The sequence below is a fragment of the Eptesicus fuscus genome, chromosome 4 (assembly GCF_027574615.1).
Source record: "Eptesicus fuscus isolate TK198812 chromosome 4, DD_ASM_mEF_20220401, whole genome shotgun sequence".
Lineage (NCBI taxonomy): Eukaryota > Metazoa > Chordata > Mammalia > Chiroptera > Vespertilionidae > Eptesicus > Eptesicus fuscus.
The window spans coordinates 94,980,929-95,004,728 of NC_072476.1; the positions used below are offsets into that span (position 1 = coordinate 94,980,929).

The 23,800-nt window shown below is 37.6% G+C and overlaps 1 protein-coding gene across 1 annotated transcript in view; it reads left to right on the plus strand.

Annotated features, from left to right (window-relative positions):
- Positions 1 to 213: 213 nt before the first annotated feature.
- CDH18 (cadherin 18) overlaps positions 214 to 23,800 on the plus strand; it is a 213,568-nt gene continuing 189,981 nt past the window's right edge. Inside the window, exon 1 of the mRNA XM_008161781.3 lies at positions 214 to 441. Coding sequence (XP_008160003.1) covers positions 214 to 441 — 228 coding nt within the window. The remainder of the gene's footprint in view (positions 442 to 23,800) is intronic.

Genomic DNA, 23,800 nt, shown 5'->3' on the forward strand with positions numbered 1-23,800 from the left:
AATCAGACCACTGCAGCTTTGAATCTCTGAAGTGTTTCAGGATGTAAATGCAATCTGACCTTTCCCTGGTGGAGAGTTAAATCATGGACACGCTAAACACTTTACTTTGGACTGTCCTTCCAAAGGATGCTTTGGCTTCTCTCTTGAATGCTCATTAAGCATTTGTAGCTCATAAGGAAAAGGAAGAAAACTGAACTGGAAAGTTATCTTACAATGAAAATTACGAGCACGTCTTGCATCTGTCCAGTCCTCGTGTGTCTCTGTTTTGTGCAGAGGTGTTATGGAACTGCTCACCACAGCTCCATCAAGGTGACCAGAAATCAAACCAAGCACATCGAAGGAGAGACCGAAGTCCACCATCGTCCCAAAAGGGGATGGGTGTGGAATCAGTTCTTTGTTTTAGAAGAACATATGGGACCCGATCCACAATATGTTGGAAAGGTAAGTTTTTGTTGTTTGGTTTGCTTTTCCTCTATGGAGAAATTTTGAGGTGATATTAGGGTTGAGTGGGAGTTGAATTTGAAGAGGTGTGGAGTCGTAAGTGAATTATGTTATAGAATACTAATAGTTAAACTGAACAGTTTAAAATAAAGATTGCAAAAAATGAACTTTACCAATCAAGTCACATCTCTCTAAACATTGGTCCATAAATTCTAGACTGAATGTTCTTTACCAACATATTACTCTTTCTGTTCTCATACTAGTATATAAAGTGAAAACCATTGAATGCACAGTTAAATAATTGTCTTTATTACCATGCCGGTATATTCACAATGTCATTTATTGGTATATTAATATTTACATTTTTTAAAATTTATTGCAAATACTCATGAGGCTAAAAAGAATATACTATATCATTACTATATTAATAAATATAGTTCTATTAAAGAGATTGTATTTGAATTTGTCAGCCTTTATAAGCACATGGATATTTTTCTAACCCCTCAAATTATATTCCATAAAAATTTTAATATATTTTAATAGATTAAATATACACTAGATGTACAGATTTTGTTAAATTTCAAAATAATGAAGTTGATAAAATGACCAGTAAATTCAGGCCAACTTTCCTTTCTCTCAATACCAGACAAAACAATTTAATGGCTTACCAAACCCTATAGGAAATTGTGTGCCCAGTAAATGGGACAGTTTAAGCATGTGTCATCTGGGCTCTAGGGAGAAGAATTGAGTGGGAAGTGGAGAGGTCTTCTGATGAATTACTCATCGATCTAGGAAGCAGCCACACTTAGGTTAGCTCTGTACCTATGAGAGAAACAGCAAGCACAGCGGTAGAATTTCCATGACCGCAGGCTCCATCTCCCTGCTGGACTATTTATTTTCACTTTAGCATTGTCAGTACCAAAAAAAAAGTACTTAATCCAAGCTATGATGCTGCCTTAATGTGTAGGCAATACAAGATCACAAGCCATCTGTTCCACCCCTCATCCAACAGGGGCTGGGTTGCAGCTGTATTTTCCATATAAGGCAGGAGCTGTGGAGTCAGAATATGGAACACACATAAAAAGATCTCAAACAATTCCATCATCCTCATATGCATATTAAAATGAGACCAAAAAAAAAACCTTATTTTCATCCCATATATTGTTTTTTCCTACAAAGTATCCCATGAACTAAATGGGAACACTTGTATAAAATAAAAGCATAGCATATTGAATTATTAGAAAAATACTTTTGTTATGAACTTCATAGTCCCTTTACTATAATCCTTAAAAAGGAGAGGAAAAAAATAACTGAAAAAAAATTTCCATCAGGCGTATCCTTAAGTTCTTCATTTTAATTTTTTATGTATAGATATATTTCACATTATGAAGCAAACTAGAGGCCTGATGCATGAAAATTCTTGCAAGAGTAGGCCTTCTTTTCCCTGGCTGCTGGCACCTGGCTGCTGGCACCAGCTTCCCTCTGGCACCAGCTTCCCTCCGGCACCCGGGACCCTGGCTGGCTTCCCTTGGGCCGCCCACAGGCACTGGGACCTGGAATGGCTTCCCTCGGGCCGCCCGCAGGCACCCAGGACCGGGGCTGACTTCCCTTCAGCCCAGGCTTTGTCAGGAAGGACATCTGGAATGATGTCCTGAAGAAATCTGGTCTAATTAGCATATTACCCTTTTATTATTATAGATAAAATTTGCTGGACTTTTGATAAAAACTCAAACCTAAGTATTTTGATACATATCAACTTCTCATATTTTTATGATAATTTTTTTAGTCAATGATAAGATTTATAATGAGGGAATTTATTTTGTTGACATTGGTCAATATATGTTATTCACTACTCAGACATTTATATATGGTTAAGGCCATGATCATAAGGCCATTTCTAATGGTAAATAGTATAACTATTATACATATACATTTACCTTCATATATATATATGGATCATATATATACAAATTATATATATCTTATATGTATGCATATTTGAAGATCCATAATTTTATTCCAGAATGTAATGATCATGAGAAATCCAATACCAGAACTAACATGTGACTGTATCTTATTAATTTGAGCTCATAGACTGGTTAAATATATTTTTAAATAATAGAATATTTAGTATACTGAAGATATAATAGCACATTTGTTAGAGATTAAACCCTTCACTCCTGGAACTAATTATATGGTAATATAATTAAAGTTTTGAAACAAAAGGGTTCTCTCTTTTTTTTTAATTTATTTTTTTTATTGATTTTAGAGACGAAGGGAGAGGAAGAGAGAAAGATAGAAAAATCAATGATGAGAAAGAATTATTGATCGGCCACCTCTTGCATGTAACGCACTGGGGATTGAGCCCGCAACCTGGACATAAGCCCTGGCCAGGAATCAAACCGTGACCTCCTGGTTCAGAGGTTGCTGCTAAACCAGCCAGGCAGGGTTCTCTCTTTTTGAAAATCATTTAAAACACCATAGACCATGTAGTCTATTTTTTAGTTTTTTAAAAGTTGAACAGTGTGGAGTAAATCCCATTAAAACAAGAATATAATTTCATTTAAGATGTCACACATAACCTAAAAGGGCTGCCATACATCACACCTACTGTTGAGTAGACTCATTGCCTTCATGAGATAATAATGATTAGGGAGCAGAGAGCTGGGTTTGAGTTATAGCTTCCCTGCTTATTATCTGTATTAAAACTGGCAAGTCTATTTATTTTCCTGCATTTCTTTCCCTTACATGTAAAACTGAGAAATACTGTTTGACATTTCAATTACTAATTCATGTATATTAGAGAGTTTGGTTTATTGTTTAGATTATAGGTAATTTAAACTACAGCCTACATGCCTAATTCAGCCAGTTGCATGTTTTGGTTTTACCTGCTTACTAAAGAAGTTTTGTTTTATTTTTTGATTGGTAAAAATAGTTTTTAAAATAATATTTTGTGACACTCAAAATTAATATGAAATCCAATTTCAGTTTGCATAAATAATATTTTATTAGCATACAGCTACACTCATGCACTTAAGTTTTGCATATGGCTGTTTTTAAGCTACAGTGGTAGAATCCAGTAGTGGCAAGAAAGAATAAGGCCTGCAAAGTCTACAATATTGACTAATGGTAAATTACAGGACATGTTTGTGAGCTTCCGGTTAAAATGTCTATCTTACCTACTCTACTGTGAATACTTTCAAAGCAGTTTTGGGGACTAGTTCATCTTTGTTTACACAGTATCAATCTCAGTTCCCATTATAATGATCAAATGTGGTAATTCACTGGGAAGTACTCCATATAAACTATAACGATTTGTAGTCATGTTAGGTTGTGATAATTACTGATAATTATTGAAATAAAATATCTCTCACTAACCATTGTTTTTATGGGAGAGAGAATTTTTTTGTAGGTCTTTACTTCATCAGTTTTGCTGACATACTACTTCCCCATAGTCATTCTGATGAATGTTCATGAACTCTGGTGCAATGTTTTGATTGTTGTTGTTTTGTTACATTACATGGAAGAGTATACCAAATGTCCTGGTACACATATCATTTAGCATCCAAATAGGTATATCTATAGAGAGATTTCTAGAAGTGAGATTCTGATTCAAAGATCAATGAATCTTCAATTTTGGTAGGAATTACTTGATCCCTCTCTATAGGTGTTGTCGTGTTTGCACATCTCTCGGTGATGTATACTAATAAGAGTGATTGTTTTTCTAAGCGATACCCACAGATAGGATTGTAAAAGTTGGAATTTTGTAAATACAATCAGTGAAAAATTACATCTCTCTGTAATGTTGATTTCCATTTCTCTTATGGGTGAAATTGATCATCTTTTCATATTTTTGGGGCTATGAATATTTCTTTTTTTACTGGCACTTCATGGCTCTTCATTTTATATTCATTTATGATTTTTACTTTATAAGAGTTTATTATTTTAATAGTAGGGGCCCAGTGCATGAATTCGTGCACGGGTGGGGTCCCTCTGGGTGGCCTGCAGGGATTTGGCCAAAACCAGCGCTGTCTGCAGCTCCTACCTGCTACTCCCACTCATTCCGGCCCCACTGTGCCTGCCGCAGGCTCATACCCAATCAGTCCCGATTGGGAGAGGCTTGCACTGCTGCAGCAGCCAGCGCTCTCCAGCCATGAGCCCTGCATCTGACGCCCTCCCAAGGGAAGGGGCTTAGGGTATCGGGCTGAAGCCAGCTCTCTGACATTCCCCACGGGGTCCCGGATTGCGAGAGGGCTCAGGCCAGGCTGAGGGTCCCCACCAGTGCACGATGGGGCCAGGGAGGGACTATGAGAGGGCTCCAGGGTGTGTCCGGCCCATCTTGCTCAGTCCCGATCAGCCAGACCCCAGCAGTAAGCTAACCTACTGGTTAGAGCATCTGCCCCCTGGTGGTCAGTGCATGTCATAGTGAGTGGTTGAGCAGCCTTAGCATATTGGTTCAGAGTTAGAGGCAGTAGATAAAAATGCATTTGTTAAAACCTAATATCCAGTTTATCACATATATTAAAAATATTACCAACTGAAAAAGAATGGTATAAAAATGGAATTGCTATGTTAGATAGCAGAAAGTATTATCTGAATACATTTGAATCCTTATTTTTAGCACTAGCCATTGGCTGTATTGCATGTATCTAATATTTGCTAAAAATTATATTCTTGATGTTCAGGTTGTAGTTGCAAAGAGTAGCGACCCTTACTGGTGTACATAAGGAATATTTAATCATATGTAATTGGTAAAATTTAACCAAGGATACACACTAGAAATATGTCTATTAACACACAACTACTGGTAATAAGCTTTCTATACTTCAAGTGGTAAATGTAATTAGCTAAACGTTGTGCTCCATAAATACATATTATTTTCATTTTAAAAACAATTTAATTGACTTCTTTAACTGGCAAAACATTCTTATATAAGAAACAAAGGAAATTTTGTGTTTATTCAGGATATCTCTAAATAGATATTGTCCATATTAACAATATTATGCTAGGTTTAGGGGTGCATTGATATTAACATATAGTTGATAATAAAAGCTTATAAAAAGTTAAAATTTTTTTCAGGATAAACAAATGAATTACATTCTTCATATTTACTTTCCTGCATTTATGGTGTATCTGCTTATAACTTAGAAAATTTTAGATATAAATCATAATATGTGGAATATATCGCTTATATCTGTTAAGAGGTTAGTTCTAAAATTCCATCAGTCTCCCTCACCTCCCTCCCTACATCTTACATTTGTGTGTAGAGGAGTGTTGACTCTATGCAATTATTCACGATTTGCTTTATTGAAAAACAGCAAACATATGGAGGGTAAGCAAGGAATTCTGGCAGTATAATGGAACTAAGAAATCATCTTGCCAAATCCCTCAAGTAATAAAAACCAACGATGCTTGAAACAGTTAAGTGACCTCTTCGTGGGAAGAGGGATTAGTTACGGCACTGCCAAAGAAGAAATCATAACACATCTGATCCTTTAATGAAAATTAGTTTCTAGTATATAGTGCATGAAATCCCCTTTTCATCATCACTGTTACTGTCATTATTCTATACTTTTTTCTTTCTTTAAAAGAGAACCTTCAAATATCTTTGAATACGGAGTACTCTAGTTTTAAATTAATAGATGGTTTTGAGGTTAAAAAGAGAGACTACATTATGTAGAAATGAATGACACGGTTTAAGCTTTTTGGAAAAAAAATATGGTAGCTTTAATGTCATCATGAACTCTGGATTTAAATTAAATGCACAGCAAGAAATGGTCCCAATTGTCATTTAATATTGTCAAGATGATAATTTTATGAACATTTTATCATAACTTCCTTAAAATGGAAAACTTCCTGTATCAAAACATGACATTTAAATTTTATACAGATGACAGTGTGATGACATGATGGCATGTGAAATTAATTATGGTACTCAGTTTTATATGGATATAACTTTCTCAGTAGTTGTAATAGAAATTTAACTATTTAGATCCATCCTATAGGAACTTGAAAGCATTAAAGAGGAATTTGACTTGGCTTATATTTCATTTAATTTGTAATGCTTTATAATTACCTTTTAATAAATCAGATTTCATCAGTTTAGTTGTATTTTTAGAGAATAAATGGCATTTTATTTGAATAATTTAAAAAGTGTTTAAGTGATTAAACAGCTTTAGCATTAATTACATAGCCTTTCTTAGCGCTACACTGACAATTTTTAAAAGGTCATCAATGCAAAGCAATAAATATGTTATGGATACATCATATGTATTTATTCACATTATACTACTATACCAGTATAATTGTACCCACGTGTGTGTGTGTGTGTGTGTGTGTGTGTGTGTGTGTGTGTGAATATTGCTAAACCAGAGGTGACTTTGACCCCTGGGGGCATTTGTTAATGTCTGGATACATTTTTTTTTTTCACCTCAGCTAAATTATCTATTAGTTACAGTTGGCGTAATCACTAAGGTCAAAGATACCTAAAGGAAAAATGTTTAATGCATTTTAAAATAAGAATAAAATTTGAGCCCTAGCCAGTTTGGCTCAATGGACAGAGCATGGGCCTGTGGACCAAAGGGTCCTGGGTTTGATTCAGGTCAAGGTCACCTACTTTGGCTGCAAGCTCCTCTCTGGCCTGGGCCCTGGTCAGGGCCTGTGCAAGAAGAGGCAACCAATCAATGTGTTTCTCTCATATCAATGCTTCTCTCAGTCTTTCCCTTTCTCTTCCATTCTCTCTAAAAGATCAATGGAAAACTATTCTCGGGTGAGGATTAACAAGAAAAAAAAAGAATAAGATATGAAAGTAAATATAATTCAGTAGACATTATATTAGTCTTCATATCAATAAAACTGTAAATAGAATTTATTATTTTAATTAAATAACAAGGCCATAAAGTCAAAAGGGCCAATTGTTGAAAGTTCTAATGTGACAAGTAGGGATGTGGTATTGTTGGCATTTAGTTATTAGAGGCCAGGGTAACTGCTATACATTCCGTAACATAGACAGCGCCCCTCCCTCCCGCCCAGCAAATAATTATCCAGCCCAAAATGGCAATAAGTGTCACTGTTTGCCTGAAATTGACATCCTCATAATGTGTTTTTCTTGGTCAAAGTGTCTTAGAATATTTTGTCCATGCTATTATATCACTATAAGGATATTTTACATGCTTCTTTTATAATACACATACAGATTAGTTTTAACTTTTAGCTTTTTTATACATTCTGAAAATTTATTTTTCTAAGGTATAATTGTATTCCATTGTTTACTGTGGATTCCGATACACATTGGCTTATTAATGATAATTTACTTTGTATTTTATGTGCACTATGTGTTTGTCTTGTTTTATTTTTTTTCTTGTTTTTTTTTTTTTTCTGTTTTCATTCTACCATAATGATGTCTATTGGGATTTCTCTCTACCAGTTTGGAATTTTTATATTGTATGTTTTTTATATATCTGCTTGCTCTAAATTTTTTGCATGTATTTTTTACCTCAGTGGTCAAAACTTCATATTTCTACCTCCCTTCTGAATAATAAGAACATAAAATGGTCAAACTTTTATCACTTAATGTGTTTTCTGGTTTTACATGCCTAATATGCCAAATTGTTTTTAAGCTAGTACTTATTGTTTTTCTTCTTAGTAGTAGTATTGTATTAAGTGTATACTTATTTATATGCCTAACATACTTAAGAGCATTTAACTCCTGTTTGATTCTATGTTAAACTTTTTGGGTTCAGTTTACTGCTTTCCGAAAGATGAGGATGCCCTATTTATTTTTAACAGGTACTTTATAAAGTTTAAACTTGACAACTATCCTATTACAGTTATCATAAACACTACAACTACCATAGGGTATTTAAACATTAATCACTTCTTTTTTATGTCCTATTTGTCTAGTATCTTTCTAATTTTTTTAAAAAGTACCTTCCTGATTTTTCATTATTATTAAAACCATTTCAACATTTTTTTTCTTAAATTTACCCACATTTATCAATATATTTGTTCCTCATTGCTTCTACCTTTGTTCTTTCTCTGGGTTTGATTTTCTCATTGCCTATACACAACCTTTACTCTTTTTTAAAATTAATTAATTAATTAATTTTTAATATATTTTTATTGATTTCAGAGAGGGAAAGAGAGATAGAAACATCAATAATGAGAGAAAATCATTGATCGGCAGCCTCCTGCATGTCCCACACTGGAGATTGAGCCTGCAACTCAGGCATGTGCCCTGACCAGTTATCGAACCTCTACCTCCTGGTTCATAGGTCCACCTTCAACCGCTAAGCCACACCGGCTGGGCTGTTTTTGTTTTTCAATTCAAACTGTGGACAGTAAATGCTCTGTTTCTTTTTTTAATTGAGTCATTATTTTTTTGTGTAGGATTCTAGGATCAGTTTTTCATTATTGTTTTATTCTGGACTCTAATTTTGATAATGAGAAATTTGCTGAAATTCCATTTTAAATTGCCTTTTTTATTTTTCTCGTGGGTTGATACTAGGATTATCACTGAGTTTATGAACTATAGATCCATTACTGTGTCTGGGTTCTGGGTTTTCTGGTTTTTTTTTGGCTTCCTATTTTTCTTGGTCTGTGTATTGATTAGCTAGAGCTGCCATAAGTATTATAAACTAAGTGGATTAAACATAAACAACAGAAATTTATTGTCTCACAGTTCTGGAAGCTAGAAATCTGAAATCAAGATGCCATCAAGGTTGGTTACATTTGTGGCTTCTGAGGGATTCATTTTTTCAAACCTCTCTTCTTGACTTATGAATGGCTGTCTTCATGTTCACATGGTGTTCTTGGTCAGATAAAATTCAACTCAACAGTTGATACCAGCTGTTTTGGTATAATTATTAAGATATTTATACTTTATAAAAATATAGCATCCATTATTTCTTTGAAAGTTTCTCATTTATTGTTCTATTTTAAAGCTTCTATTTGATATAATTTCTGTCGGATTTACTTATAGCACTTTAATGCTCTCTTCAAATAAGTTCAATAGTTAAGTATGTTCTTTGACTTAAACATGAATATTAGCTTGAATATATTTTGAATTTTCTAATTCTTCTGATTTATTTCCTCATTTTTGGTATCTTTTTATAAAGTAATATGTCATTTCATTTGAACTCTGTTTCCTTATTATTTTAATAATTGCAAACCATCTATTTAAACAATCTTGTTCAACTTTTCTAATTTTTTGTGCTTTATTGCTTGATGAATTATTTTTTGTTTATTCACTGTCATGGAGATTTGATTCTGGTATGCCTTTTAGAATTTTATTTTTACTTGTTTTCAATAGTGTGTGTGATATGTAAGAATAGGGATTTTGGTGAGATTCCTCCAAAATAAAGCTCGAGAAATATCCATCGAGAACCACTTAACTTTTTTGTCAGCTGGCAACCAATTGGTTTCATAAATCTGAATAAATATTATTTTTAAAATTTTTAACTACTGATTCTTGTCCAGATATTTTATGTAAATAGCAATAACAAGAACATCAACAATACTATAAAATAAAACATATATCTTTCATCTGGGCTGTAACATATTTCTTTCATCTAGGCTTCCTTGCTAATTTTAACAGAACACAGGCTTCCATGCTAATTTTCAGAGAGGAAGGGAGAGGAAGAAAAAGATAGAAACATCAATGATGAGAAAGAATTATCAGTTGGCTGCCTCCTGCATGCCCCACACTGGGATCGAGCCCAAAACCTGGGCATGTGCCCTGACTGGGAATCAAACTGTGACCTCTTGGTTCATAGATCAATGCTCAACCACTGAACCACATGGGCTGGGCTCCTTGCTACTTTTTAAAAAGCTGGTAGGTAGATAATTAATTCAATGTCTTGCAGTTGTTTTCAAGTAGTTTTGCTTTATTCAGATATCTTTATTCTAATTTTATACCTTGAGTAGACCAAAAGTCATGGTTTCTAATATTTAGGATAGATAAAACCAAATTCTTGGTATGCAGGGCAAGTATCAGGTTTGAATTCTCTGAAATATCAGCCTGGATGCCAGATGAAATGACCTTCCTATTGCTAGGTCCTCTTTTCCTTCCTTGTCCCTACAGAGATGTCTTTCACTGTTTCTAGCTCAGTTGAATTGCCTTTACCTTTTAATTTTATGCACCATTTTAATCAGATATAGTAAGAGACATGTCTTTATTAACTTTGGCTGCTATTTTTATAGTCATATCTTGCCTCAGGTTTTCCTTTGTTTAAAAATAGATGTTGAATTAGAAAATATTATTAATATATCTTCTAGATATAAATAATAGTAATCTTTTACCATGCTTTAATATTTTCATGCAGTAGACTTAAAAATGTAAATGCCCCCCAAAATATTAAAGAGAAGAAATATACATTTCAAAAAATCATATTGCACTTCATAATTATAGATCATTTACTTCAACATGTATTTGCCTTAAGGAAATGAATATTTTGCAACATATCTATTGGATTATTCTGAAGGAATCTGTTTCCTTAATTTTATTGATTTTTATCCAATGTATATTTGAACATTTAATTGCACTGGACCTCACATAACAAAGGCATTTAATTTGAAATTGAACCTGGTTAGGGTCTTCAAATACATCCAGTTTTTTATTTTGTTTTGTTTAGATTTCATAAAGATAATACCAGGCATTTATTACAAGAAATACAGAGTGAAATATAATCAGTCCCTTCCAGTAGGATTATTTATGTTTCCTATACATGATTTATTTGTCACCATATTCACAAAAATTAGAATAATATACGGTGTGAAATCTTTTTCTACACTAAAAGAATATAATTATAACATAAAATTTAAACAGTAAAAAAAAATATATATATATATATAAAAGCCAAGTGACCGGAATGGCGGAACAACCCGAATGATCAGTCACTATGATGCACATTACAGCAGACAATCGGCCCGATGGGGGCTCTGATTGGCCCCCCAATCTCCTGCATCCCCCCTGGCCAGCCTTCTCCCCTATCAGCTCCCCCATTGGGGGAGAAGGGCTGGCTGACCTCCCACGGCCTCCCCATGGCCAGCAGGTAGCAAACCTTCTTGGTCCCCTTCCCCCTGCCATCCTTGTCCTGATTAGCCCCCATTGGGGAATGCCTGCTGGACCCCACCCATGCACAAATTCGTGCACCAGGCCTCTAGTATTATATAAAATATAAAAAATAAAAATATACTGACTATACCTTTTGGTTTGTACCATTTAGAACTATAGTTTGATCAGAGTTGAGTTTATTTTTATGAAAATTGAATACTATTCATATTCATCTATTCAAAATTTCTTAAGTACCACCTCAGTTCTGGTCACTAGGGGAAAGCGAAAACTAGATCTGCATAAAGAGTTTGAAAATGAAATTCTATAGGGGGAGTAGAAACAAGAGAGCAGAAGTGGAATCAGAATGGATAAAGGACAAAGCTTTGAGGAGGCAGAAGTGGACAATGAATCTTATTCTTAAGTGATAATAAAATAACACTGTATTATATATGTAAAAATTGCTAAGAGGACAGAACTTATGTTAAGTATTCTTAAATAATAATAAACAAAAATATTTTTGGAGGTGATGGATTAGATTTGTTTATGGCATAGATTGTAGTGATGGTTTCATGTCCGGGAGCCCTGGGGGGATGTCTGACTGATGGCTTAGTCCCACTAAGCCATTAATTGGATATCCTTAGCATTGCCACAGAGGCGGGAGAGGCTCCCACCACTGCCACTGTGCTTGCCAGTTGTAAGCCCAGGGCTTCTGGCTGAGCGGTGCTCCCCCTGTGGGAGCACACTAACCACCAGGGGGCAGCTCCTGAGTTGAGTGTCTGCCCCCTGGTGGTCAGTGCGCATCATAGTGACCTGTCATTCCACCATTTGGTCATTTGTATATTAGCCTTTTATTATATAGGATGGTATTTTCAAACCCATCAAGGTGTATACATTAAATACATACATATTTTTGCATGTTAATCATAATCTAATAAAGTGGCTTTAAAAAAATTAAGATAACAATAAAACTTTTAAGATAAGAAGTATTTTTCAGTTAAATTTACTACCTCAGAAGTTATTTTCTCCAATCCAGAGGGCTGAAGCACATACAACAATATTAAGCAGTGATAGAGAAAGGCTATAAAGTAATGTGAATCTGTGTATTCTCCACTCATTTGTGGTAAACTGATTCATCTTCCTCAGTCTTTTTTTTTTTTTTTTATATATTTTATTGATTTTTTACAGAGAGGAAGGGAGAGGGATAGAGAGTCAGAAACATCGATGAGAGAGAAACATCGATCAGCTGCCTCCTGCACACCTCCCACTGGAGATGTGCCCGCAACCAAGGTACATGCCCTTGACCGGAATCGAACCCGGGACTCTTCAGTCCGCAGGCCGACGCTCTATCCACTGAGCCAAACCGGTCAGGGCTTCCTCAGTCTTTTTAATTGTTTCTGTCAGCCATTAATAATACAGAACATGTGAAAACTTACATATCCCTCAACATGCCACTCATCCTGAACCTTCTCATCAGCTTTAGCAATTGACAACTGTTTGTATTAGTTAGTAATACCCTGCTGGATTTTGAAGAAAACTATCTGAAACTAGTTTAATAATAAGACGTGTTTTACTAACTTGCAAGCCTGAAGAGTAGAACAGGCTCCAGGCACAGTTAGAATTAGAGAAATAAATGATGTTCTTAGGATTCTAAGCAACATCCTGAAACTGCAAACTCATAAGTATGTGAGGTCCAACTCTAAGATCTACAGGCAATAGTACAATCAGTTTCTGTGCTCTGTTATCAAAAGAATTCCCTTACTTGCAGCTATGTATAGAGGGATTTTACATGCCCAATTATTTGCCAATTCCACATGTTAGGGTCTGAGTTATGTTTAACATAATCAAACACTATGGATCTAAAAGACTAACTTTAATATGTATAAACTAGAGGCCCAGGGAACGAATTTATACATGGATGGGGTCCCTCTGGGTGGCCGGCAGAGATGAGGCCCCAGCTTGCACCCCCAGCCTCACAGCCCCAGCTCACACCCCCAGCCTTGCAGCCCCACAGCCCCGACTGGGACCCCGCCTTGGCCTGGTGGTCAGCACACGTCATAGCGAATGGTCGAACTTCCGGTCGAATGACCGCACGAGGGGACAATTTGCATATTATGCTTTTATTATATATGCAGACTCTCATTCCTTTGTTTCAAATCATTACTGTTCATGTATTTGTGTGTGGGGGGGTGTCTGTGCTTGTACTCAAACCATGATTTAATAGATCACCTTCTGGACAGCAACAGAATCTGATTCTGAGTCATTGAAGCACAAGTAACTTTCCAAATGGATGTTGGATAGCCCATAGAACTGGCAGAGAAGCCAGCCATTGAATCAGTGTTGAGGTAAAGCAGGAACCAAGGGAAGAAGATGCTACGCAAGGGAAAATGTCAGAACATTGCCACAGACACTTCTGCCTCTGGACTTGCACTGCTATTGCCATTGTGTTGTTGAAAACATGGTCATAAGTAATATCTGCTTTGTCCGTTGGTCTTCGTGTCACTGATCCAGTTTCAAAGCTGCAGACAGGAGCATGTGTTGGCCCAGCCTAAGTCATATGCCAGTGGCCTGGCTGCTCCCAGTAGGAAGATGCAGTCTGGCTCCTGAGGTTCCATAATTGAGACAAAGCTCTCTCTTCTGTCAAAAGTCTCACAATGGGGTACTGATTTTTCCCAAGTCAGGTGTGGAGTGCACAAAAGACACACTTGTAATACATGCATGTGTGCACACACACACACACACACACACACACACCTATACGGTATATAGTTTAAAATAATTCCCAATCTATATGGGAAAGTTTAATATATTTGAATTTTATTTTACTTCATTATTTTATTTTATTGATTGTGTCACCAAGATACAGTCAATACATTTCATTTTAAAATACATCCTATTTTTAAATAAATAGAACTCAGACTAATTAGAGGTCACGATCTTTCATTTTTGAACTCACTTCAATGTCCACCATTTTTTTAAAGAAAGGGATTATCCTATATATATTTTTTTATAATGTATTTTTATAATGATTCATAAACTTGTTCTGAAATACCTTGTCTGCTCGGTAATTGCTTGTTCAGTTCATTAGCTGCTTTGCATGCATGAGTTCTTTCTATTGTTATATCAAAATTATGAGAAGTATTAAACGCGTCTGTAGGACTCAAGGCAATATAAACTACTTTTAATTAAAATAAGAGGGCACTAAACAGAAAGAAAATGTGGTAAGAGAGACGTATATTTTTTTTTACTTGGAATTACATCCGCTCTTTCATGACCTGTATTATGAGTTTATACTGTGTTTCTTCTTCTTCTGGCATTGCCATTGTTAGTCTTGTTCTTTGAACCCTGTTATTATTGTTCCATTGGATTAAATGGACCATGAAGAGGTTTGATTTTTATTACTATTTTTATAAACATTTAGATGCAGAAGGATAAAATAATATCTAATTATCATCAATTATCGGCACAAACATTAAGTCAATATTTATGTTTCTGGGGGAGGAGCGTCAAAGACAGTGCAGCTGTGCAAGACTAAGACTTTCTGAAGAGTGGTTAATTTGCATGTAAGTAGTTTCTTCTATGCTTTGAGGCTAAATTTATCTTGGTGTCTATAAGAGAAGTTGAAAATAGCAAGGAGATAAGTATATGGTACATTTAGTTAATGTATCAAAAACAAATATTTGATCTGGTATATTTTACTCTGGCACAAAAATTGATGAGATGCATAGCTGTAGTTTTCAACCTTTCTTCGTACCTTTCTTAACATCCAAGGTACGAAGGGAAGTTCATAAAAACCCTCAAGTTCAGACTGTACATTGGATCATTGAAGTCAGGAAATCTGAAAACAGGAGCCAATATCAGCATTTTTAAAGCAAGCAACACTGTCCTAAATGAGTGTCTCTCAGAACCACTAGTTTTTAGGCTCAGTTTAATAATGATACATTAGGATACCTTGAGTAAAATGAAAAGAACCTTCAATGGTGTCGAAAATAGCTATACTCTCTCTTAATAATGGCACCTGAAAAATAATGATCATCTTAATTGAACATACATGAGCTTAATCTTTTCGCATAATCTTGAATGATACTGAAACTTCTAAATAAAATAATTCTTCCCCTTTAATGAAACTGAGTATTTTTTTCTCTACATACATGTCTTTATGTTATCTTTATTATTTTATTTTTATTTTTATTATACATGTACATAGGGGGGATTCAAATTAGCACAAAAGCAGTTATAGCAAAATTAATATTCTTCTTGACTACCATTCCTTCCTCACAGCCCTTCTTTAAAGATAAAAGTCAATATGTAAGATTTTAGTTCTTTTCTTTTAACATGACTAGATTTTATCTTGACTTCCTACTTTGGTATGTGAGATCTACTGGTTTACATATCCTATCTCTTTTTTTGTTCTTTCCATATAATTTTATCACTAACAGTATAGTTCTTCCATTGGTTGTCTTCTTATCATATGTAAATTATTGACATGTTCATTTCTTTCCCATTTAATTATAGACTAGAGGCCCAGTGCATGATTAAATCATGCACTTGTAGGGTCCCCTACACGCTTATGCTTTCGATCGCGGGGGAGCTGGGTGCCTGTCCGCTGGTGCACCAGGCCTTTCAGAAGCCTCCGGCACGGCGAAGGCTTCTGAAAAGCCTGGTGCCTGAGCAGACAGGCACCTAGCTCCCACGCTTTTGCTTTCGATCGCTGGTGCACCAGGCCTTTCAGAAGCCTCCAGCGCGCTTGGTGCCGGAGTGGACAGGCACCCAGCTCCCCTGCTTTTGATGGTCCGCGGCGGGACGTGAGCTCGCTGCCCCAGAAGCCCCTTCTGTGCCGCAGCACAGCCATGGTGCAGACTGCTGGCGATGCGAGCTCAGCATCCCTCCAGTCCAATCAGCCACCCCCGCCACCCCAAGTCCCGCCCCCCCCCCCCGCACCTCCTGGACAATCGTGGGCATAGCGAAGGTACGGTCAATTTGCTTATTTGTCTATTATTAGGTAGGATAGGCACAATCACTTCCCACTTTTTGGGATAAGAATAAAGGATGCCCTATCATTGACTTCAGAAAGCATTAGGCATTGATATAGATGACAGGGATTTAGTCTAGCTTCATCACTAGTACCTCTGGTTACTTCTCCTAGTCATCTTAATTTATATTACATTTTTCCTAAGAATATGCACTATTCTGGGGAGAGGTTTATGACTGGTTTTCTGCTTGGAGAAATCAAGTGCTTTTTCTATAATTGTTCCATTATTATCACAACCAGGATATTGACATTGATACAATCTACTAATTTTATTCAGATTTCCAAAAGACTTCTTGTACTGATTTATGTCTCTCTGTGAGCTTTAAGTTCTATAAAACAGTTATCATCTGCATAGGCCTACAGGTACCATATTGAACAATCCAACACCACAAGAATTCCTCATTTTCCTTTGGTAACCACACCAATTTTCCCTCCTGCCACCTCTCCATCCCCCAATATCTCTAACCATAACAAAAATTAATGTGTTCTTTTCCACAATTTTGTCATTTCATATATTATAGGAATACCAGTTACCCAGTGCACAAAATTCGTGCACATCCACAAAAGAGGATTAATTAGAGGAAATAATTTAATATTGCTATTTGCCCTTTCTCTATAATAGAAATTTCAGAGATGAAAGAAAATTAGTAAAATGTATATGAAAACCTTCCTATCAGAGTCTGGGGCACACCATGGGACCCAGAGTCAATTCCCTGCCCACCCACATGCACCTCAAAATCGCATGAGACCCAGACTCGGCCTGCCCCCCCCCCATTGGGCTAGATCCAGACCCAGCCAGTCCCACCCTTGTCAAGCCCTGCCAGGCAGAGGGCATAGCCTCAGATACCCTGGTCCAGCGCCAGGACAGGGGGCGTGGCCTGAGGTCCCCCAACCCAGACCAGGGTGGGGGGCATGCCTTGAGGTCCTCCGTCAAGCCCTGCTAGGTGGGGGACATGGCCTGAGATCCCCTGTCAAGCCCCACTGGGTGGGGAGCACGGCCTGAGGTCCCCTGTCAAGCCCAGCCATGCAGGGGGCGCATCCTCAGGTCCCCTGGCCCCGTGCTGGGGTGGGGGGCGCAGCCTGAGGTCCCCTGTCAAGCCCCACCAGGTGGGGGGAGCAGCCTGAGGTCCCCTAGCCCAGCACCAGGACGGGGAACACACCTTGAGGTCCCCTGTCAAGCACTGCTGGGTGGGGGGTGCGGCCTGAAGTCCCCTGTCAAGCCCCACCTGGTGGGGGGCACGGCCTGAGGTCCCCTCGCCCAGCACCAGGATGGGAAGCGCACCTTGGCCTGGTGCTGGGGCGGGGGGAACAGCCTGAGGTCCCCTAGACCAGCACCAGGATGGGAAGCGCACCTTGGCCTGGTGCTGGGGCGGGGGGCGCAGCCTGAGGTCCCCTAGACCAGCACCAGGATGGGAAGCGCACATTGAGGTCCCCTGTCAAGCCCTGCCAGGTGGGGAGCGCGGCCTGAAGTCCCCTGTCAAGCCCCACGGGGGCGGGGGAGGGCATAGCCTCAGATCCCTGCTGATTGCTCGTTAAGGCTTCTTATGGGAACTTGGCCTCAGCTGTGGATACAGCCATTTTTGTGATGGAGTAATGGTCAATTAGCATATTCCCTCTTTATTAGATAGGATATAACTTGTAACCATCTTGTTGTTCATTCAGCATAAGTCTGGAGATTCACTCAAGTTGTTGTTGCGTGTATCAATCTTTTGCTCAGTAGGACTCCACGATAGAAATGCGCCACATATTGCTTAACCAATCCTGTGCTGAAGGACATCTGGGCTGATTCCAGTTTGGGGCTATTACCAGGTACAAATAAAGCTCTGAACGGTTATGTACAGGTGTTTGTGTGAACACAGTTTCTTTTCTTCAGGATAAATGTAAGTGTATACAATTGCTGAGTTGAATAGTAACAGCATATTTACTTTTTTTTAAGGAAGTATCAAATTTTCTAGAGTGGATGTAATATTTTACATCCTCACCAGCAATATCTCAGTGATCTAATTTTTTACATCCTCCCCAGTATTTAATGTTGTTGCTGTTTTTCATTTCAGCCATTCTGGTAAGTGCGTTGTGCTGGCTCATGGGATTTTAATTTTTCTTTTACCTAATTAATGACTAATGATGTTTAACACCTTTCCACATGCTTATTTGCAATGCATATTTTGGATTAAATATCTTTCCAGGTCCTTTGTTCACTTTCAACTTTTTTTAACTAAGTTTTGAGAGTTCTTAAATATGATAGACACCATTTGTTGGATATTTCGTTTGCAAATTCTTGCTCCCAGTCTCTAGGGAGCAATTATCATTTTAACCTCTTCACAGAGGTTTGTATAGAGAATTTTTTTTTTTTAAATTTCAATTAGCTCCAGTTTATCTTTTATGCATGATGCTTTTGATGCCAAGTCTAAGATTTCATCTAGTGCTAGGTACCAACATTTTCTCTTCTTTTCCCCTTGCTCCCCCAAACTTGAATAGTTGTAAGTTTTACATTTATGTCTAAAATGCAGTTTGATATAACCTTTTAAACACAGTATGTTTATGCCAACATCGATTTTTTAAAAGAGTGTTGCTATAGATGTCAAAATATGTAGAACCGGCATAATTTATTGTAAAAACTATCCTTCCTCTGAATTGGTTTTGCACCTATGTTAAAATTCAGTGGAGTGTATTTGTGAAGGTCTATTTCTGGGTCATTTTTCTATTCTAATGATCTGTACATATATTCCTCTCAACCAATACCACACCTTCTTGGTTACTATAGCTGTAGAACCATTATTAATATCAAAATACAATTTTTCTTTGTCAAGATCGTTTTAACTAAGATAGGGCCTATGTCTTCACATAGAAAATTTGGAATAAGCTTGGTTATGTCTATAAAACATATTTCTGGGATTTTGATAGGCATTTCAGTAAGCCTATAGATTAATTTGGCAAGAATTGACATTTTACAGTGTTGAGTCCTCCAATTCATGAACATGATATCTTCATTTATTTGGTCTTTGATTTCTTTCATAAGCATTTTGTAATTTTCATTGTATAATACATCAAAAATCCTTTGCATGTTTTATTACTGTGCTATTTATGAAGTATATGGTTTCATTGGAGTGATTGTGTTTTAATTTTATTTTCTGTATGTTCATTATTACTATTGATTTGTGTTTCTTCATTTTCTATACTGCAAACTTCCTAATTCAATTATTAGTTGTAGGAGTTCTTGTTTATCTGTTTGTTTTGTAGGTTTTCTACATTGATAATGATGTTCTCTATAAACAGGAAGAATTTTATATATATATATTTTTTATTTTTATTTTTTTAAATATATTTTATTGATTTTTCACAGAGAGGAAGGGAGAGGGATAGAGAGCTAGAAACATCGATGAGAGAGAAACATCGACCAGCTGCCTCCTGCACACCCCCCACCGGGGGATGTGCCCACAACCAATGTACATGCCCTTGACCGGAATCGAGCCTGGTACCTTTCAGTCTGCAGGCCGATGCTCTATCCACTGAGCCAAACCGGTTTTGACAACAGGAAGAATTTTAATCCTACCCCTTGATCTGTCTGCATTTTTATTTTCTGTTTTTGCTGCACTTATTAGAACACTAGAGGCCCAGTTCACGAAATTCGTACACAAGTAGGGGCCCTAGGCCTGGCCAGCGATCAGGGACGATCTGTGGAACAATCGGGGAGCCCCTGCTGGCATCTGCCTTGGCTGGCCTGGCGCCACCCGCTTGTTGGCCCTGTCCCCTGCCGCCAGTCGCCTCCCTCTGTGGGGCAACTGGTGAGGCTATCGGGGCGGGGGGGGGGGGGGCACTGGCACCCGCCTTGGCTGGCCTGGGGCCTGCGGGCTGGGGGCAGCTCCTGCATTGAGCCATCTGCACCCTGGTCGTTCCGCCTTTTGATCGATTTGCATATTAGGCTTTTATTATATAGGATAGACAATACTATGTTGAATAAGAGTGATGAGAGATGACATTTTTGCCATGTTCCTAATCTTAGGGGAAGGGTATTCAGTTCTTCACGATTAGGTACAATGTTACATTCAGGTTTATTTTAGACAATTTTTTATCAAGGTGAGTCAATTCCTCTCTATTTCAAACTTGCTGAGAGTTTTTATTATAAATAGATGTTGTGGTTTGCCAGAAGCTTTTCTGCATTGATTGGTATGACCATGTGTTTTTTCTTCCTTATCTTATTGATAGAGTGGATTACATTGATTGATTTTTAAAAGCTGAACTCAAGCCTTTCATACTTGGACTAAATTTCACTTCATCTTTTTATACACTGATGATTCAGTTTGTTTAAATGTGTTGAGGATTATTGCATTTAATTCCATGAGAGATATCAGTGGACAGGGTTATTTTATTTATTTATTTTTTGTACTGTCTTTCCTTTTGGTATCAAGGTAATATTGTCTCATTAAATTATTTGGGAAATGTTCCCTCATTTTATATATTCTGAAGGATATTTTGTAAAATTGATATTACTCGTTCTTTAAATATTTAGTGAAATTATTCAATAATACCTTCCAATGTAGAGCTACCACCTGGAATTTTTATTTATGAATACAATTGCTTTGATGGTATAGGCAATTTCAATCATCTGTTTCACTGTGGTAGTTTGTGTTTTTTTTTTTTGAGGTAATGGCCCATTTCTCTGATGTTTTCAAGTATATCAACATACATTTTTCATAGTATACTTTTATTATCTTTTTAAAGGCCTGGGAATCTGTAGTATTATCCCATATTTTATTCTGAATTAGTGATTTTTGTCTTCTTCCTTTAAAAATATATTTAATCTTTCTAGGTGTTTATCAATTTAAGTTATTTCTTTAAAGAATCAGAAATTTGTTTTATTTATTTTAAATAATTTTCCTTGTTCTGCTTTTATCTTTATTACTTATTTCCTTCTATTTATGAGTTTATGTTTTATTCTTTTTCTAGTTCTTGAGGTAGGAACTAAAGTTATTGACATGAGTTTTGTAATAGAAGGTATAAATTTAACTATAAATTTAGCTATAAATTTTCTTCTCAGCACTGCTTTGGGTGTGTCCCGCATATTTTGATATACTGTATTTTGTTTTCATTTAGGTTCAAATATTTTTGTTTCCTTTAGGACTTTCCTATGAATAATTTGTAAATGTCATTTAAAATTTCCAGATATTTAGAGAATTTGTTCTGTTGTCTTTCTGCTACTAATTTCTAGTTTGATTCTATTTAAGTCAGATAACGCATTCTGTATGATTTCAATATGTTTAAAAATTTTGAGTTTTGTTTTATGGTCTATCTTGGTGAATGTTTCCTGGATATTTTCAAAAATATACATGTACTATGTATGTAATATTTTATTAAATAGATTATCCTATCTATATCAATTAAATTCTTTTGGAGTTTCCTATTGTTCACATTTGAATCCTTGCTGACTTTCTTCCGTTAGTTCTATCAGTTGATGAGAGCAGGCGTAGAAGTTCCCAACTGAATTGGTGAATTTGTCAGGTTTTCTCTTTAACTCTGTCAGCATTTGTTTTATTGATTTCGAATCTCACCTCTCTAGTGCTTCCAATGTCTCTGTTGTCCTTGGATAGGGATGGAGAATCTCAAGACAATAAAGTCAAAGAGCTTCCTGGACCAGACCACCTGGGGTAGGGTCTCTCTAGGAAAATGTCTTCAAAATGTACTGCAATGGTGCATTATCTTCTTCCAGAATATGTTCAAGCCATGCCTCTTGAGAATGCAGTAGCAAGACTCTCGTTTTAATATGTTTTGCTCTCTCTCTTTTAAAACATATATTTTTATTGATTTCAGAGATGAAGGGAGAGAGAGTAGGAGATAGAAGCATCAATGATGAGAGATAATCATTGATTGGCTCCCTCCTGCACACCCCCTACTGGGGGTTGAGCCCACAACCCTGGCATGTGCCTTTGACTGGAATCGAACTCCAGTTCATAGGTCCATGCTCAACCACTGGGCCACACCAGCTGGGCTGCTCTCTCTCTTTCCTAAGGCTAAATTGCAAACAAATTGTGTCCATTCTCTTGTCCTTCAAACCTTAAGTTTTCTTTCATAGTAAACAGAACAGTAGTAGTTGTAGAAATAGAAAGTAATTATCACTTGTTATTGCCCTTTACCAGACTCTAGAATGTTATAATGGTTTTATTCTAAATGTCATGCAATGAAGACTATTAAAATGTTAATGAAATAAATTGCAATGATCATGCTTGTAATCTAATCCTATCTAATAAAAGAGTAATATGCAAATTAACCATCAATCTGCTACACCCACAAGCCACGCCCACCACCCAATCAGGAGCAAGTATGCAAATTAACTCAACCAAGATGGCTGCAGCCACGGAGTGAGGTGGAGTCTTGGGTTTCCCCAGCAATGGAGGAAGCCAAGTTTTCTGCAGACCCTAGCTGGCCCAGGCCTCCACTCAAGGGTACAAAGTTTCAATTATAGAAGATAAATAAATCCCAGATACCAGGGCCTCCACTTGGGTGGAGCAAACAGCAGCAAACCACCATAGGCCCCTTGCCCAGGCCACCCCACGCCCCAAGGGAAACCCCACCCTGATCCAGGACACCCTTCAGGGCAAACCAGCTGGCCCCCACCCATGCAGCAGGCCTCTATCCTATCTAATAAAAGACTAATATGCAAATTGAACATCACTCCAACACACAAGATGGCTGCTCCATGTGGTCAAAGATGGCTTCCCCCATGTGGACACAAGATGGCTACCACAAGATGGCCATCAGGGGAGGACAGTTGGGAGGGACCAGGCCTGCAAGGGAGGGCAGTTGAGGGCGATCAAGCCTGCAGGGGAGGGCAGTTAGGGGTGACCAGGTCAGCAAAGGAGGGAAGTTGGGGGTTACCATGCTTGCAGGGGAGGACAGTTGGGGGGGACCCAGGCCTGCCGGGGAGAGCCGTTGGGGGTGGACCAGGCCTGCAGGGGAGGGTAGTTTGGGGGGACCAGGCCTGCAGGGGAGGGGAGTTAGGGGTGACCAGGCCTGCAGGGGAGGGTAGTTAGGGTTGACCAGGCCTGCAGGGGAGGGCAGTTAGGGGTGACCAGGCCTGCAGGGAATGGCATAGGGCAATCAGGCTGGCAGGGGAGTAGTTAGGAGGTGATCAGACTGGCAGGCAGAAGCGGTTAGGGGCAATCAGGATGGCAGGCAGGTGAGCAGTTGGGAGCCAGCAGTCCTGAATTGTGAGAGGGATGTCCGACTGCCCTTTTAGGCCCAATCCTAAACATTTCAGTGTTTACCACCACAATTGGGCC